Source organism: Amblyomma maculatum, chromosome 9 (assembly GCF_055883805.1).
Source record: "Amblyomma maculatum isolate TAMU_Amacu chromosome 9, ASM5588380v1, whole genome shotgun sequence".
Lineage (NCBI taxonomy): Eukaryota > Metazoa > Arthropoda > Arachnida > Ixodida > Ixodidae > Amblyomma > Amblyomma maculatum.
The window spans coordinates 91,516,977-91,532,907 of NC_139352.1; the positions used below are offsets into that span (position 1 = coordinate 91,516,977).

At 44.5% G+C, this 15,931-nt stretch overlaps 1 protein-coding gene across 1 annotated transcript in view; it reads left to right on the forward strand.

The window, feature by feature from the left end:
• Positions 1-15,931, forward strand: part of LOC146179735 (calcium-activated chloride channel regulator 3A-1-like) — a 48,367-nt gene that overhangs the window by 30,444 nt on the left and 1,992 nt on the right. The window contains exons 7-13 of the mRNA XM_084579326.1: positions 1,720-1,834; positions 4,669-4,896; positions 8,196-8,498; positions 9,314-9,532; positions 9,748-10,018; positions 11,120-11,296; positions 15,092-15,385. Coding sequence (XP_084435452.1) covers positions 1,720-1,834; positions 4,669-4,896; positions 8,196-8,498; positions 9,314-9,532; positions 9,748-10,018; positions 11,120-11,296; positions 15,092-15,385 — 1,607 coding nt within the window. The remainder of the gene's footprint in view (positions 1-1,719; positions 1,835-4,668; positions 4,897-8,195; positions 8,499-9,313; positions 9,533-9,747; positions 10,019-11,119; positions 11,297-15,091; positions 15,386-15,931) is intronic.

Consider the following 15,931-nt stretch of genomic DNA (forward strand, 5'->3'; position numbering starts at 1 on the left):
CCAGTTAACCTTGCATCATAGATCTTACATTCCATGTTGCTATTTGATATATCTCCTTGCAACATCGGACTTTTGGCTTTAGCCCAGCCGCTTCATTCGTCCTGGAGCTACTAGGAATCGCCCTTTGTTCATCCCCAGTAACATGTGGGACGCCTTCCAACCTTGGGGGCTCATCTTCCGGCGCCATATCTTTAATGGTATTGTGACTGGCCATAGGGTTTTCTTGGCTGGAAATACTGGAGTGGGTTGCCATTACCTTCTCCAGTGAATCACATTTTGTCAGAACTCTCTGCCGTGACCTGTCTATCTTGGGTGGCCCTACACAGCAGAGCTCACGACTTCATCGAGTTTCGTAAGCCCCTCCGCCACGACAAGGCAGTGATCCATGAAGGGGAAGAAGAGTTTAGCTCGCCAACAAGTATCCCCCGGGGGTTACATGGAATCGCCCAGGCCGAGCCCCTTCCCAAGAGCTAAGTCCCACAAAATGGCGGACACCCTTGCCGGGGACCGCTCTTGTCCCAGTTTACGTCTGGTCATCGTCTAGCTGAAAACGAATCCTGCAGCTCTCCCAGCGCGCGTGGCGGACTTGTCAACTACTGCCACCGCGTTGGTCGTGCTGTGGGTCGCACCCACGTGCTCGGGCAGGCGGGGTCGCAACACCCGTGGTGCACTCCCATGACGTGCACCCCTGCCAGACGCCTTCGCGCCCCGGACGCAGCCCCTCCCAGTGACCAACCAAAAGTCAATCCACCCATCATCGGGAAAACTGCCTTAGTTTGCTCGATGACTAATTAATGCCACCAGGCTGACCTGTCCCTCTTCATCAGGTCACAGCTGAGTCCTCTCCGCTTCCGCGGAGGGCTCTCGGGTGTCTGCTCACCCGTGTTGTAGTCCCGCTCCAGCCACCCAGAAGCTTGGATTTACGGGCCCGCGCCAGGCATGAGCCTTGCTATGGGAGGAGACTTACACAACCCAGCTCCGTCCCATCCAGTCATCTGGCAGTCTATAAATAATAAGGGATTTACGATAGATCAGGCCTAGAAACCTTCTGCATGGTTCGGCATATTGTGTTAAAAACGCATTTGTAATTTCGTCGAATTTCGTCTAAACCAGTTGCGTTCTTATTGTCCAGCCCAAGTAGGAGGTTAATAATGCCAGCGTCGGGGATGATGAGGGGATTAATTTTTGAAACACCGTATAGTTCTATATCTGGTGCAACACAGTTATCCACAATAAATATCGAGTGAAAGAAATCATTACGTGCATTTGCAATTTAACCCGTTCCCCGGCAGATAGAAGAGAGGCATGGCTTTTATCGCTGCTAAAGTGTTCCCAGAACAGTTGCGGGTTATTGACAAGGAAATCAGGAAGCTTAAATTCAATGCAGTGTTTTTTGGCTTTTTCGCGTGTTGTTTAAAAACTGAAATAGCGTTTGCTAGCTCAGTTGTTTTATTAGTTGGCGCTCGTTTCGACTTGATGTTCTGTTGAACCCTTTTAACAAGACGTTTTGCTTGAATAAATTCACGAGAAATCCATTTTGTTAGCATTGGGACGAAATGAGATATACTGTGATATAAAATATTATTATATATGAGCTAAAGAGCATGGGTTTCAGTATCTCTATTGGACGAGAATGCAGATAAGGATGTCATTATCAGCCGAAAATTTGAAGAACGTGGAAAACTGTCTAAACCACGTTGCCTCCGTCGACGACTGCAGGGTACCCGAGCCGGACATGACTAAGAGCATCCATGTGACCTTCGACGAGACTCAGCAGAAACAAGACCTGCCTCAGCGTGTCGTGCTTGTACTCGACGTCTCAGGCAGCATGGATGTAAGCGTCGTAATTTTAAACTAAGAAATTAACTCCTATCGCATCCTTGTTGTGTAATTTCTTCATGTCTATCAAGTGCGACTTTAATGGGTGGGCATTATAAATCGCAGTCTGTCGAAATAAATATATAGCTAAAATGTCAATGATATGTCTATCGGAGGCAAGTCTCCACTACACTCTGTGACATTGATAATAAATACTTGCCGAGCAGCAGTTGGATTTAGAAAAATTGTGCCTAGATTGTAGATCGTTTTTTAATGATTTCAGATATATCACACCTAACCATTTCACAATTCTGTAACGTCTCTGCTACTCATTTATATTTAAGCTTTTTGTACGCTACCGACAGTTGTAACGAACGAACGATGCACCATTTCTTTGTTTTTCGCTCTCATTCGCCCCCTTTTATGCTGCTCCCACCATTCATTTCTCTCTCTCTCTTCTTTGTCGTGACCTTCATAATAAATATTCTAACCTCACTTATTTTCTCTAGCCTGATACGCTGCTCCTAAGTGCTTTTTTTTTATTTGGGATTCACGTAGCCCCCCCAGATGAGCAGTTTTTTTTTCGTGCTAAGCGTTGCATATCAAGCTGAAGTCAAGGCTTTCGTGGCAATTACAGCTAGAATAAATCTATATCTAATTCCAAGTCACAGTTTTGTTTTTATTTTCTCTATATATTACCTTCATTATATTGCTTACTATATCTAGATGCGCTGTCTTTGTCGCCTATTAATCATTCTCGTTATATTCTAACTCTCCCCCCTATATGTACGCTGGCTGAATACGCTGATGTCGTAAAATTATGGTCCGTTTTATCAATACATTGGGAATGAAATATTAAAATTTCAATCTATTTAATCAATAGCCAAAATATATTATGCTAGTTTGCATCAATCGATAAACGTGTACATCTGTTGGCTAAGGAAGATAAACTTGTGTGTCGCGAAACTTATGATTTCGTATGAAGGGTATCTATACAGTTACAGGTTTGGGCATCAACGTGCTGACGTATCAGTATAGTCAAGTGCGCGAGGCAAATTTGTGGTGCACCGTTAACTCCAGCTATCCCGTCACGGCACGCAGCTCGCCAGACGAGAGCACACTCAATAGAAAACAGCATCTGATTTGTGCAGCACAAACACAAATCAAAGCGCGTTGGCAAATGCTTCTGTGTGAAATCCGTGACTTGGGGGAATGCCTTATAGTTGAGGTTTCGTGAGGTATGGCTCCTTACGACGTGATGCTCAAAGGCTCTTCACTGTTTCTTGTGTGGTCGATAGCTCACAGCCTCGGGTGCTGCTAAGAGCACCATCGCCTCGGGTGGTGTTGCTCTTGATCTTATCAAACGTTATCTCTCAGACAGAAAACAGTGTGAAAACGTCGTGTTCGATTACAACGGTAAAGCATGGTTCTATGGTTCTATCTTTGGACCTGTGTTGTTCATTCTGTTTATAATAACATGTGCAATTTGCCTCTTTCACCGACACTGGTCATGTAGGCTGTTGACATAAATATTTTTTTTCTCCGAACAAACCGTAACCCAATTGAACGCTGTCCTAAATGATTATTTGATCAAACTTGAAGAGTGGCCGCATAAAACCAGATTAACCTTGAAAGTTAAAAAGAATAAGTACATTATTTTCAAGCCCCATAACATAGCCTGTGACACTGAGCTAGTCCTAAATTTTCAAGGTACAGCTTTGCAGCTTGCGACATCAGACAAATTTTTAGGCGTCTGGTTGGAAGAAACCATGTTGTGGAACAACAATGTTAGCAGGCTGGCCGTGGAACTAAGTAAAGCAGTTGGCTGTCTCTACAAGCTTAAAGAATTACTTCCAGCGAGGCTCAGAAAAGCAATATATGTTGCTAATTTCTACTCTCGTCTTTCATATTGCATCTTAGTTTGGGGAGATACAACCATCCATAATTAAATTAAACTCGAGCGACTAAAAAAAAGGTGCCACGAATTCTTGAGAACTTTTTATGGATATCCTAGTCAGCTATATACTGATCCCTTGTGTACTAAGCATAATATGTTTAAAGCAACTGAATTATACGATTACAAACTGTTTCTCAATATCCAAAAAATAACATTCCAAATTATACACACCGCCCTTTGCATGCTTACAACTTGCGTAAGGAACTAAAGGTAGTGCCACATACACGAACAAACTATGGCCGTTTCACTATTGACTACCGCATACCATCACTTTATTATAAACTTAAAACTCACATTGGCTTTACACATTTAGACAGGAATTAACAAATTTTGTGATGAGCTAATGAATATTACTGTGATCCAAAAAAAAGCAGTGACCACTACTCGACCGACGGACAACTGATTGTTTTTATTCGATTAACATTTGTTCACGTCATGATGTGCTAGCGTGTATTGGGTTTTCAATTTTATTGAATTTAAATATAATATATTGAAATATTGTTGCATAACTCTTCAGGAAGTGTAAGCACTGCATTTGCTATTTGTTCATGTCTGATTTCTGCTGTGTGTATAATTGTTTATCTACAGCGTGGTGCTGCCTGTAGGCCCTCAGGCCCAGTCAAGCTGTTTGTGATAGATTTTTGCCTGGGGAACCTCCAACTTATAGGTTGGAAACAAAGTCGATTTGGAGTTTGAAACCACAGTCCACTTTTTCAGTACTCATGGGATGTACCTTGAATTTTTCGGGATCTAGCCTTTCTAAACCAAATGCATATCTGCATGTTCTCATGGAACAAACGTAATCTTGTATCCACACTACAGTGATCGGCAAGATGACAGTTTACCAACACTGCAATTAAGACACCTATTTTAACTTCCGTTTCTTGCTCTAGGACCACAACCGGATGGAGTTTCTGCAGGAGGCTGCTGCACGCTACATTGGTGACATACCGGACGGGTCATTGCGTCTGGCTATTGTCACATTCGAAACAAGCGCCGCAGTACACCACACACTGATGCCTGTGAATGTCAACACCAGGAAAGGATTTTTGGACGCCGTTGAAAGGCTCAACGCAGGAGGCAGCACCTGCATTGGCTGTGGCCTGGAAAGAGCTTTAGAGGCAAGACTTTTTTTAAGAATTTTTAAGTAGCGCTAATCTTTTCTGCGAAGGTGGGGACAGCTGCACTATGGGTGATATGTATGGCCTCGTCGTTGAAGGGTCCATCATAATAGCCATCACAGTTTACGATTGTGCACACGCACGCCCCCACGCACGCACGCACGCACGCACACACGCACACACACACACACACACGCACGCACGCACACACGCGCACACGCGCGCGCACACGCGCACACACGCGTACACACATGCACACACGCACACACACAAATAAGGCTTTACATATAGCCCACTGCATTGCTTGAAAGTGGTCCCGAATCGTAAACCACTACTGCTAGAGGTTTAGTGCAGAGCAGGGTTTTTTAAACATTTTTTTGTTCATCAAGAAACCTAAACACTCATCAAGAGGTGACAAGAAACCACACACCCCATCCCCCCCTCCCCCTTTGCCATCACAAACAGGCGATGTTGCTTGTGAATGGCCCCATACTAGTTCTTCTTGTAATATAGAATTTTTTTTCTAAACATTTGTTTGTTTTCTTGCTTTTGGCAATCAGCTTTTTTAGTAAATGCCCATCTCTCAGACCTTTAAATCAAAGACAAGGATACCGAAAGCTATACTTTGTTTCACAAGCTGTTTGCAGCACTACGAAAGCTGTAAAACACATGAGCCAATAAGGATAGCACGCATTGCATGACTGCTTTGCAGGGTAGCTTACAAGTGAAAAGCGTAGCTACTAGGCCGTTCGCTCTGTACCCCATACGATGAAAGCTTTGGCGCGATTTCGATCAAGTGGGTAATCCCTATGCTTGTGGCCCTTGGCCAAGAAGTAATATCTGTATTGTAATGAATACTAGACGTTTGTTTCTTGTTCTTTACCATTCCATGATTAATCTTCTCCCTGTCAAAAACGATCTAAAATAATAAAATCAATCTCAATGCTTGACACTTATTATCTGGAAAACACGTTGCCATTTTCATCCTTAATGCGAACGCAGTCGACCTGCAGCCCTTATCTGCGACATTAGCGCAGAAGGCTTGTTCCTGTCGCCACCGGCTAGTCTACTGGTTTTCAAGACACAGGCACAACCGATAACTCGGCCCCCTCGCCACCGTTATCACTCGGCACTTTTTTTAGGCTTACTTTAAAACTTCGCATTACTAATAATTATTACCCTCACTAACACATTTGAGCCTGTTGGGACGCTGAAATTGGTGCACACTAAATAATTTTTTTACTTTTGATTAGACAAATTTGTTTCCTCCTCGACATTTTGTGAATATCGGCTGAGGCGTGCAAAACACATAAACGTATGCCTGTTCACTCATTCTTTGAAATGAGCCTTAGCGATGTCAGTGCACGTTAAAGAACCGCAGGTGGTCGAAATTTCCGGAGTCCTTCACTACGGCGTCTCTCATAGCCTGAGTCGCTTTGGGACGTTAAACCCCCCAAAACAAAACCAAACCAAACCAAGTTCAGTTCAGTTCAGGCGTTCAGTCGTGTCCGACTCTTCGTGACCCTATGGACCATGTCACGCCACGCTTTCCGGTCTCTCACTATCTTCTTAACATCACATAGCTTCATCTGCAATGCCTCGAGAATGCCATCTAACCATCGCGTTCGCTGCCTACCCCTTCTCCGGCGACCCTCAACCTTTCCCAACATCAAATCTTTCTCCAGCAACTCCTCTCTTCTCATAAGATGACCAAAGTAGCTGAGCTTTAGCTTTAGAATTTGACCCTCCAATGAGCAGTCAGGGTTTATGGTCGACAATATCGACTCATTTGATCTTCTGGCAGTCCAAGGAACTCTTAAAGAGTCTTCGCCAGCACCACAATTCAAACGCGTCAATTCTTCGGCGGTCAGCCTTTTTAACAGTCCAACTCTCGCATCCATACATCACATCTGGAAAGACCATAGCACGGGTTATACGGATCTTGGTTTGCAGACTAATGTCTCTGCTCTTTACTAGGCGGTCAAAGCTAACCATTGCTCTCTTTCCCAGAAGCAGGCGTCTCCTAATTTCATGGCTGCAGTCTCCTTCCGAGGTAATCTTGGCGCCCAAGAACAGAAAATCTGTCACAGCTTCCACTTCTTGTCCATTGATGCTCCAGGACTTGATAGGGCAAGACGCCATGATCTTCGTCTTTTTAATGTTCAGTTTAAGCCCAAACTTCTCACTCTCTTTTTGTACGCGCATCAGAAGTCTCTTGAGTTCCACTTCACTTTCTGCCATTAAAGTGGTATCATCCGCATATCTAAGGTTGTTGATACGTTTTCCAGCAATCTTCACTCCAGCTGAAGACTCGTCCAGACCGGCCTTCCTCATGATGCACTCTGCATATAGGTTAAATAGGCAGGGCGACAGTATGCAGCCTTGCCTCACCCCTTTCTCAATCGGAAACCAATCAGTAAGACCATGCCCAGTTCTGACTGTGGCCTCTTGCTCCTTAATAAAGGTTCCTGAGGAGACAGATGAGGTGAATTGGAACTCCCATCTCTTGGAGAGCTTGCCACAATCTGCTGTGATCTACGCAGTCAAACGCTTTCGCATAATCAATAAAGCAGAAGTAAATGGGTTTCTGGAACTCTCTTGCTTTTTCCATGATCCAGCGAAGGTTGGCAATTTGGTCTCTAGTTCCTCTGCCCTTGCGAAACCCAGCTTGCACGTCCGGAAACTCCCGTTCCCCATACTGCTGCAGCCTACCTTGCAGAATTTTTAACATCACCTTGCTAGCATGCGAAATAAGCGCGATCGTGCGGTAGTTGGAACAATCTTTGGCACTGCCTTTCTTTGGATTGGGGATGTAAACTGACCTCCTCTAATCCTGTGGCCACTGCAGGGTTGTCCAAATCTTTTGACATAATGTATGCAGTGTGTTAACAGCGTCGTGGTTGAAGTTTTGAAGCAACTCAGCTGGAATACCATCAATTCCGCTAGCTTTGTTCTTAGCAAGGCTGGCTAAGGCCCATTCAACTTCACTCTTCAGGATGCCCGGCTCGAGATCAGTAATCACAACCGTCCTATGTTGGGTTTGCACATCCGGGTCCTTCTTGTACAGTTCTGTGTATTCCTGCCACCTCTTCTTTATCTCTGAGGCTTCAGTGAGGTCCTTGCCTCGTTTGTCCTTTATCACGCCCAGCTTAGCACAGAAGCTTCCTTTGATATCTTTGATTGTCTTATACAGAGCTCTTGTGTTCCTTAATTGGCTGTTGTCCTCAACTGCTTGACACTGTATGTTCAGGAAGGCATTCTTACCAAACAGCAAAAACTTATCCACTCTATAATTACAGGTACTAACCACACCTGATGAGACTCCGGAAAGCGCCATAATCCTGCTGATGAGCGACGGCGAAGAAAATATTGCTCCCAATCTGTCCGACGTTACGCCGAAAGTCGTGGCAGCCAAGGTTGAAGTAAGCACTATGGCTATAGGGACCAAGGCAGACAACAAACTTGAGAAATTAGCCGTTGCTACGAAGGGAAAAGCGTTCTTCTTCGAGGATCTGCAAGGAAATACGGCGCTTAAAATTGAAACTGCTTTTGTGGAAGCTTCGACTAGCCAGGCGGACGAAGCTACTGGAAGGTACACAATGGTAGGTACTCATACTATTTTCGTGAGACGCATATAGAGGGCATGATTGAAGGTATATGACCAGGTATTGCATCAAAGGAAAAAGAAAGGAATGATAACTGTCTCTATATACTTTCTTATGGTTCGCACCTGTCGATGAGGCAAATCATCAAGCCCTAGTTTAGGAGACATAACGATTCTGAAAGAACACTATTTGGAATTTATGCCTAACACTGTAAATGATGATGATGGTTATACATACCTGCTATGCTGTCTGGCACTCATCACGAGTGGAAGGTAACAGCAATATTGAAGCAGAAAGTTTTGACAGCGTGGAATTTGTCTTTTGTTAAAGGTAACAGGGCCAAACGAAATGGCTCTATATATTTCGCCCCGTCAGCTATTCGCTACAGAACCGAAGCTAAAGCTTGACGTAACCAACCAAGGAACGCGTAACCTCCGTGTTATCGCGATCACGTTACACTGTCGCTTTTCCATATTGCTTTTTTTAGAAAGGAAAACAGTTGCCCGTTTCAATGATGAAAACAGTTTCAATGATGGCGCAGGTATTACACGTATATATATATATAATATGATGCTTGAGCTTCCGGTTACGAATAGACACCTTTAACACCGCCTTTTCATTCGGAGTAGCCACTCTTGAACACAGAGGTAATATCTGAGAGCTGGCGCTCACCTTACTGCGGTCGACACCTTTAACACCGCTTTTTCATTCGGAGTAGCCACTCTTCAACACAGAGGTAATATCTGAGAGCTGGCGCTCACCTTACTGCGGTCCTGAAATAGTGACATTTGTATTTGTCCTTTCCCTTCTAGGTCATGGACGCCTCAAGTATTTTCGCAGGCAGTCTAAATGAGAATTTCGTATTGGACAACAGTTTGGGCAACAACACTGTCGTCCTCATTCAACGCGTGCAGCCTGAGAGTGCTTCCGTCAGAGCATGGCTCATTGATCCCAACGGAAAAAAGTGCCAAGATTGCCGTGTGGAGGACAAAGGCTTTATAACGACTTTATTAATACCAAGCCAGGCAGAGGTTCGAAATTATTTTATTCAAATATTTTTTTGTCTAAATCATCATATAATGCAAAACTCTAGTGGGAGCTTGTGTCCCTAATTAACGGCTACAATACTGGAATGAGAAATTGATAATGTGATAAATTTTTCTATTGATTAATTGATTCTTTGAAACAGATCATTGGTTGATAGATTGAATAAATGAACTAATGACACTTATTGGTTGATTCAAAGGCAGGGAAATGGACTCTTCACGTGGAAACGTCAAGTCGCGACGAAGTAGACGTCAACACCCAAGTGAGGTCTCAAGCCATGGACCCAGATGAGCCTATCCGGGCAACCTGCAAAATGTCTAGTATAATAGTAGAGAAAGCAAACGAAGCAATCATTCTTACCGAGGTGACAAAGGGAAACAAGATCGTCTTGAACGCTGACGTCACTGCAGAGGTCACCAGACCCAATCGAGCGCCCAAGGTTAAATATCCACTCAATGACGAAGGCCGAGGTACGCATGTGTTATATTTTGTCCTGCTTTCCCCGTCTTAGAGTTGTGTTCTAGAAGCAAAGCAGGTGATCCCTGGTATTTGTAAGAGGAGTATTTCGAAAAACCCTTCTCTTTTCATTAAAACAAAAATTCTAAAACAGAACAATGATAACCACTAACGCTCGCAAGCTGAGCAGGTCTTGTTTTTTTTTCTCTCCATACTGTCTAATAAACACAAAATATCTGGCGAATTTGATCACCTGAAACATTTTACAGATTATGCTCGCGGCCTCTATGTGGGAATAAGGGAATTAAAAGGGATCGGCGCGTATATTTTTGGCCCTTTTTACATCTGTTTTGCTCGGTTAATTCAGTCCATCTCGTTTCCGTACATTCCCATAACATGTAAGCGACTTGCAGTACAGTGGTCGTTCCGCTCATTGAAATTCACACCCAGCTTAAAGGGCGTGTTCAAAAGTCTGGATTGGGAATATTTATTTATAGGCGCTAATTGAGAATATCCCTGTAAGCTACGATTTTCTACTTTAATTGTCTCTCTATGTGAATGAGGGGGCAGACCGCAAAGGGTGAATATTGACACAAACAGGCAGGGCAGTAAATCAGGGCAGTAGGTCTAAAATAATGCACAGAAATCTAAATTAATTTTAAACAGTTTCGGAAGAAACAAGAAATTTGACAATCAGCGACTCGCTGCAACTGTGAAATGAATACGTCTACTTAGGGCAGATAGTTGAAGTTGATCCAAACCATGCGAGTGAAATAACCTGAAAAATAAGAATAGAATGCAGCGCTCAGGCAGGAAATTTTATGTCGTGACTATCAGCTCACTGGTATATCCCCCAGGAGAAGCGAGCTGAATCTCACCGGTTCTCACCTAAGAGGCAGAAGAGCAGAGGCTAACGAAAAGAGATCGGACTCAAATTGAGTACAATGCAGAGATATTTAAAAAAAAAAAAAACAAGACGTTCGAACGTTGCAATAAGCAGTTTTTCATGTTTACATATTGCGCTGTTTTGCGTACTTGTAACCTCGTAGGCCTTCATGTCGTTCATTTTACTTTCATTCAAACCATTCTTGCGCCCCTGCATGCTTCCGCCACAGTTCCGGACGTACGAGCAAATGATGGCACCTACAGTGGATATTTCGCTGCCTTCGTTGGGAAAGGCAGGTACGCCGTCACTGCACATGCGTCCAGCCACAAGACCGTCCGAATTGTGTACCCAAAGCCCGCCTCGGGCAGCACCTATGCCATCACCCCTCTACTCGCTCATACTTCGGGTGAGTTCATCATTCCATTTTTGAAAAAATAACCATATGCCGTAAAGTTCTACCGAGCAGATATTTTAGGGCCGGAATTAAGGAAAATTCTGAGCCATATCTAATATCCTGTTCGAGCCCAGATATCGTTCACAATGTGGCATAGCACAGAGGACGTTATTTATCAGGAGATTGGCAATCTAGCTACCTGGCTAGACTTCCTAGAGTCGAAAAACCACTCGCCGCTTGGTGCACAGTTTTCGTCGAGACGTGCCAAGCGCCGATTTTAGAAGCTGCCCTTACAAGCTACGCGCCCAACCACGGAGCCGTTATGTCGATTGCCTCGCCATCCGTCAGATGGAGCAGCTTGTGAAGCCCAATGCTCGGCTTGTCACTGCGAAAACTGTGCACATGCCATGATGAGTTTTTTGGTCCATTACAAACAATCTAGGCAAGTATCGATAAATCACTCATATAAAGCAACGTAGATCATAAGCTACTTAGCGAACTATATACTTTTATACGAATAGGGTAGTTCATTCTGGGCAGTACGGTTGGTTTGGTTTGGTTTGTGGGGTTTAACGTCCCAAAGCGACTCAGGTTATGAGAGAGGCCGTAGTGGAGGACGTCGGAAATTTCAACCACCTGGGGTTCTTTAACGTGCACTGACATCGCACAGCACACGGGTGCCTTGCTTTTCGCCTCCACCGAAAAGCGGCCGCCGAGGCCGGGATTCGATCCCGCGTCCTTGGGAACAGTAGTCGAGCGCTAAAACCAATGCGCCACCCCGGCGGGATAGTAAGGTTTTAAGTCCGGCCCCGAAATATGCCAGACAGCATAACATCGTAAAACAGAAGGTGCTCGTTTGGTGTAATTGATCTCAATAAAGTGTTGCATTATATAAAAAGTTTAATTTTGTATACGTTTTTGTTTAGGAGCCTTTCAGTATTCCTGAAGGAGATATTGTAGAATGGCAAGGCTTTAGCGTACTTAAAAGAGTGGGACGGGCGAAAGTGTTGCACACGTGTGAAAGTTTATAGAGGTGACGACGTGCAATATACACCGCGAGACTGTACCTGCACGCGGGGCTTGAGGTTTCAGGTTGGCTACGACGTTTCGTACTCACTCCGTCGAGACATTGCTGTTTTTAATCCATCCTGCTTCGGCATGTGTCGTTTTTGTGCGAGGTTGACAAATGCAAGGCAGGCCATTTTCTGTTGGCTTTCGCCATGTGTGGCAGTGTTTTCGCATTAAAGTCTGCGGCACAACGGCTCTATACAACGGCCGGCCTCACAGTTGCTGTGGCAACCAACGAGGCGACTAACATTACAGTTGCCATGGCAACTAGCTTGGTATCACTCAAACGTCCAAAGACGCCCAACTGGATTAGCGCTTACGGCGTACTCACTTGTTGGGCATAAAATGCGGAGTCTAAAGTACTGGGCTGATTATAATTTGGGGACAGAATAGCAAATATAAACTATATTTGTAACTTTTAGAGAAAATGCGAGAGCGGAGGTGGTCACAGAGCAAACGATAGCTAACGGCATGCGAGTTGAAATTAGAAAGAGCAAAATTCCCTTAGGTAGCAATTAACGAGAAGGAAATGTAAGCGGTGGTCGTGGTGGGAAAAATATTTATTGTTTTTTTAGCCTGGAAGTACAGTCTGTACTGGTGGGTCAGCACGATATCGCGGAGGGAGGCAAGAACTCGTGGCTCTCATCGACTCTTATACCCCAGTCCACCAGCTGCTTTTGTGCAGCCGGGTCCGAGCTGGACTCCCCGATCTCCCATCGCCCCATGTCCGTTAGATGCCATTCTGAGGGTGACTGGAGCTTGGATCAAACGTACAGGATAGGCTGACTTTCTGTTGGTCTTTAGGTGTCCCGCAGAGCGTGCCTACATGAAAGAAAAGGCCGATGTGGATACGAGTGAGGTGAGATGGAGATGGAGATGTGTGAGGCTGGAGCTTGCGCCAGGTCACCTGCTTGTGTTTAGACAGAGATTTGGGGGTGGTACTGAAGCCGTTGCTCTCTGTTGTGGAGCGAAGAGTTATAATAAACGGGGCATTCGCGTGTATTGCCTGGGTCTGTAGCTGGGCCTGCTGGACGTGCGCTTGAGCTGCATTTTGGGCTGCTTCATTTCCAGGGTAGCCCGAATGAGCAGTTACCCATAGAAAGTGTGAGTCTTCCTTCAAGCGAAATTGCGGATTGCTGTTTTTGAATCAATAAAGATTAGTGTGACGGTGCTTGAGGAGATTGTCAAGATAACTGCAGCTTCCTCTGCCTGTAAAGAAGATGGGGCTTTAATCTAACCGGGAACTAGGGATGGTCGTTAAGCGTAACAAACCAATGTTCGTAAAACGTAACAAAGTGGATTCAAAGGGAATACTTGAGTAGCAGTTTCTGAGGCTCCTCAGGAGCGGGCAGCTAAATATACGGAAGTATCCTGCGTGTTACAGCAGATGTGGTTAGGCTAACCATGATGATAATGAATATAGCAGAAGGATTTTTAGCAACGTGAGCGTTAACAAGACCTAGTTGTCCCTTACGGGAAAGCAGGTTTTACAACCCTTGTTACTGCCCCTCCCTGTTTAAATGATCTGGGGTTCACGGAAAGCCTTTAGCGGCGTAATTAAATGCGTTTTCTTTATCATCGTAATATTATATGTGCGCCTTTGAAATTGAATGTTTCACTTCACAATCCCTTTAGAGCGGAAGCCCTACTTCGTGCTGCGACTTTTAATTTCGTTTAGCTGGTTTCTAATAAACTTGACTCAAGTGCGTAGAGGTGTCTACGGATAAGTGACACCTTGCTTTCCCCTAAAACTAGCTTAAGCAGAAAATATGAAAAATCATGGAATGTAAAGACAGTGTTGTAGATTACGCAAAGGCGAAACTTGATGTCCCTTCTAATTCAAAAGGTCGAACAGCATAAATCTTCCTAAAGCATTCAAAACATGCCTAAGGAGCCTAGTTTCACTCCATCCACAGTGTGGCTAGTTTCACTCCATCCATAAGTCCTGAACCCCCCCCTTCGCAACCTTACCCCTGTTTTCATTCTTGTGAAAAGAGGCAATGCTCCACAGATAGCATTGAAAGTGACTCTCGAATAAAACATTTTATACTGTAAGGGAAAACACGTTTAAGCTTTCGCTATCTGAATGTCCCCACACACACACTGAATAAAATCTCTGCTTGCCTTGCTTCACGCTAGCGTCACACGACATATGAGCTGAAGGAAAACAGAAACAGGTTACAGTAGCCCAGTCCCAATAAAGACAGGCAATTCTAAATAAACGCAGCAATATGGTGAAAATAAGGCGGTGATGACAGGCCTAGCATACATTTATGGGAAACCTTTCCTGTATCTAACCTGATCTGCACTGTTTGGACAGTCAGCATGCCAGCTAAGGTTTTGTAGCATACAGGGGTTGAGCTTGAAAAGCTTGTCGACTAAACTTCGCGGAAGGTGACCGTTTTGTGATTATTCAGTGTCGGGTGCCTGTTATGTCACGAGGCCCGTCATGCTGGGCAAGAAGGTTATAAAAATTTCTTAGTGGTGGCTAAGCGTAAGCCGAGGAAGCGGAATCAAATCCCAACCGCGTCGGCCGCTCTTTGGTGGAGACGAAAAGCAAGGTTCTCCTGTACTGCGTGATGTCAGTGAAAGTTAAAGAATCCCAGGTGGTCGAAATTACTCCGTAGCCCTACACTACGGCACCCGCATATCCTGTGTCACCTTGGGATGTTGAAGTGCACAAACGAAATGAAACGAGCTTTTTCCAGGGTACTGATTTCTGGGAACCACTGTGCGCAGATCCAGACTTCGATGATGATTATGGTTTTGGGATCCCGATGGAGAACTTCAAGATTGTCAACACAACGGCCGAGGAGAATAACGGAACTTCTACTGATGGGCAAGACGGCGGCCCCTTCCAGAGGGTGGCGTCATGTGGGTCATTCGACGTGACGGAAGAAATTCTGGAAGAACAGGTGCCTCCATCGAACATCCGGGACCTTAAAGTGGTCTCAGAACTGCCAGGAGATAACGACACTTATTTGGTGACGCTCACATGGACGTGGCCTGGAGCCCACTTGACGTCCGGGAACGGTAAGCATCAAGGGACACAGCTTGAATGGATGCGAAGTCCGGAAATGATATTAGAAGCAATTTTTATGAGACACCTTTAAATAAAAAAAATCAATATGTGAAGAATTGATGGAAGAAACGTACAGGGTTCATTGCTGTTAATAATTTTAGTTTTCTGTTTAACAGCTTGAGTTTTTCGTGCCATATGCCATGTATTATTGCAGAAGTACACATAAAACTAATTTCTCATTCATTATAAGACCCCTGTGTATGCGGAACCAGGGCTCTAAAAATGAGCACCAAAAGCATAGCCTAGCTTTTATTAAAGAAATAAAGTCATCAAAGAATGAAAGAAATAAAAGGATGAAAAGAATCTGACGGAGAGAGAGAAAAAAAAAAGGTAAAACCATGCGGGAAGCAGCGGCGAGGTTAAAGCAAACATACTTGATACCAAATAAGAATTAAGCTTTCTGTTTTACTGAAAAGATGTGACACAAAAACAGACAACACTCAGAAAGAGACAGACAGGAGGGGCGCCCGTCCTGTCTAAGTGTTGTCTGTTCTGGT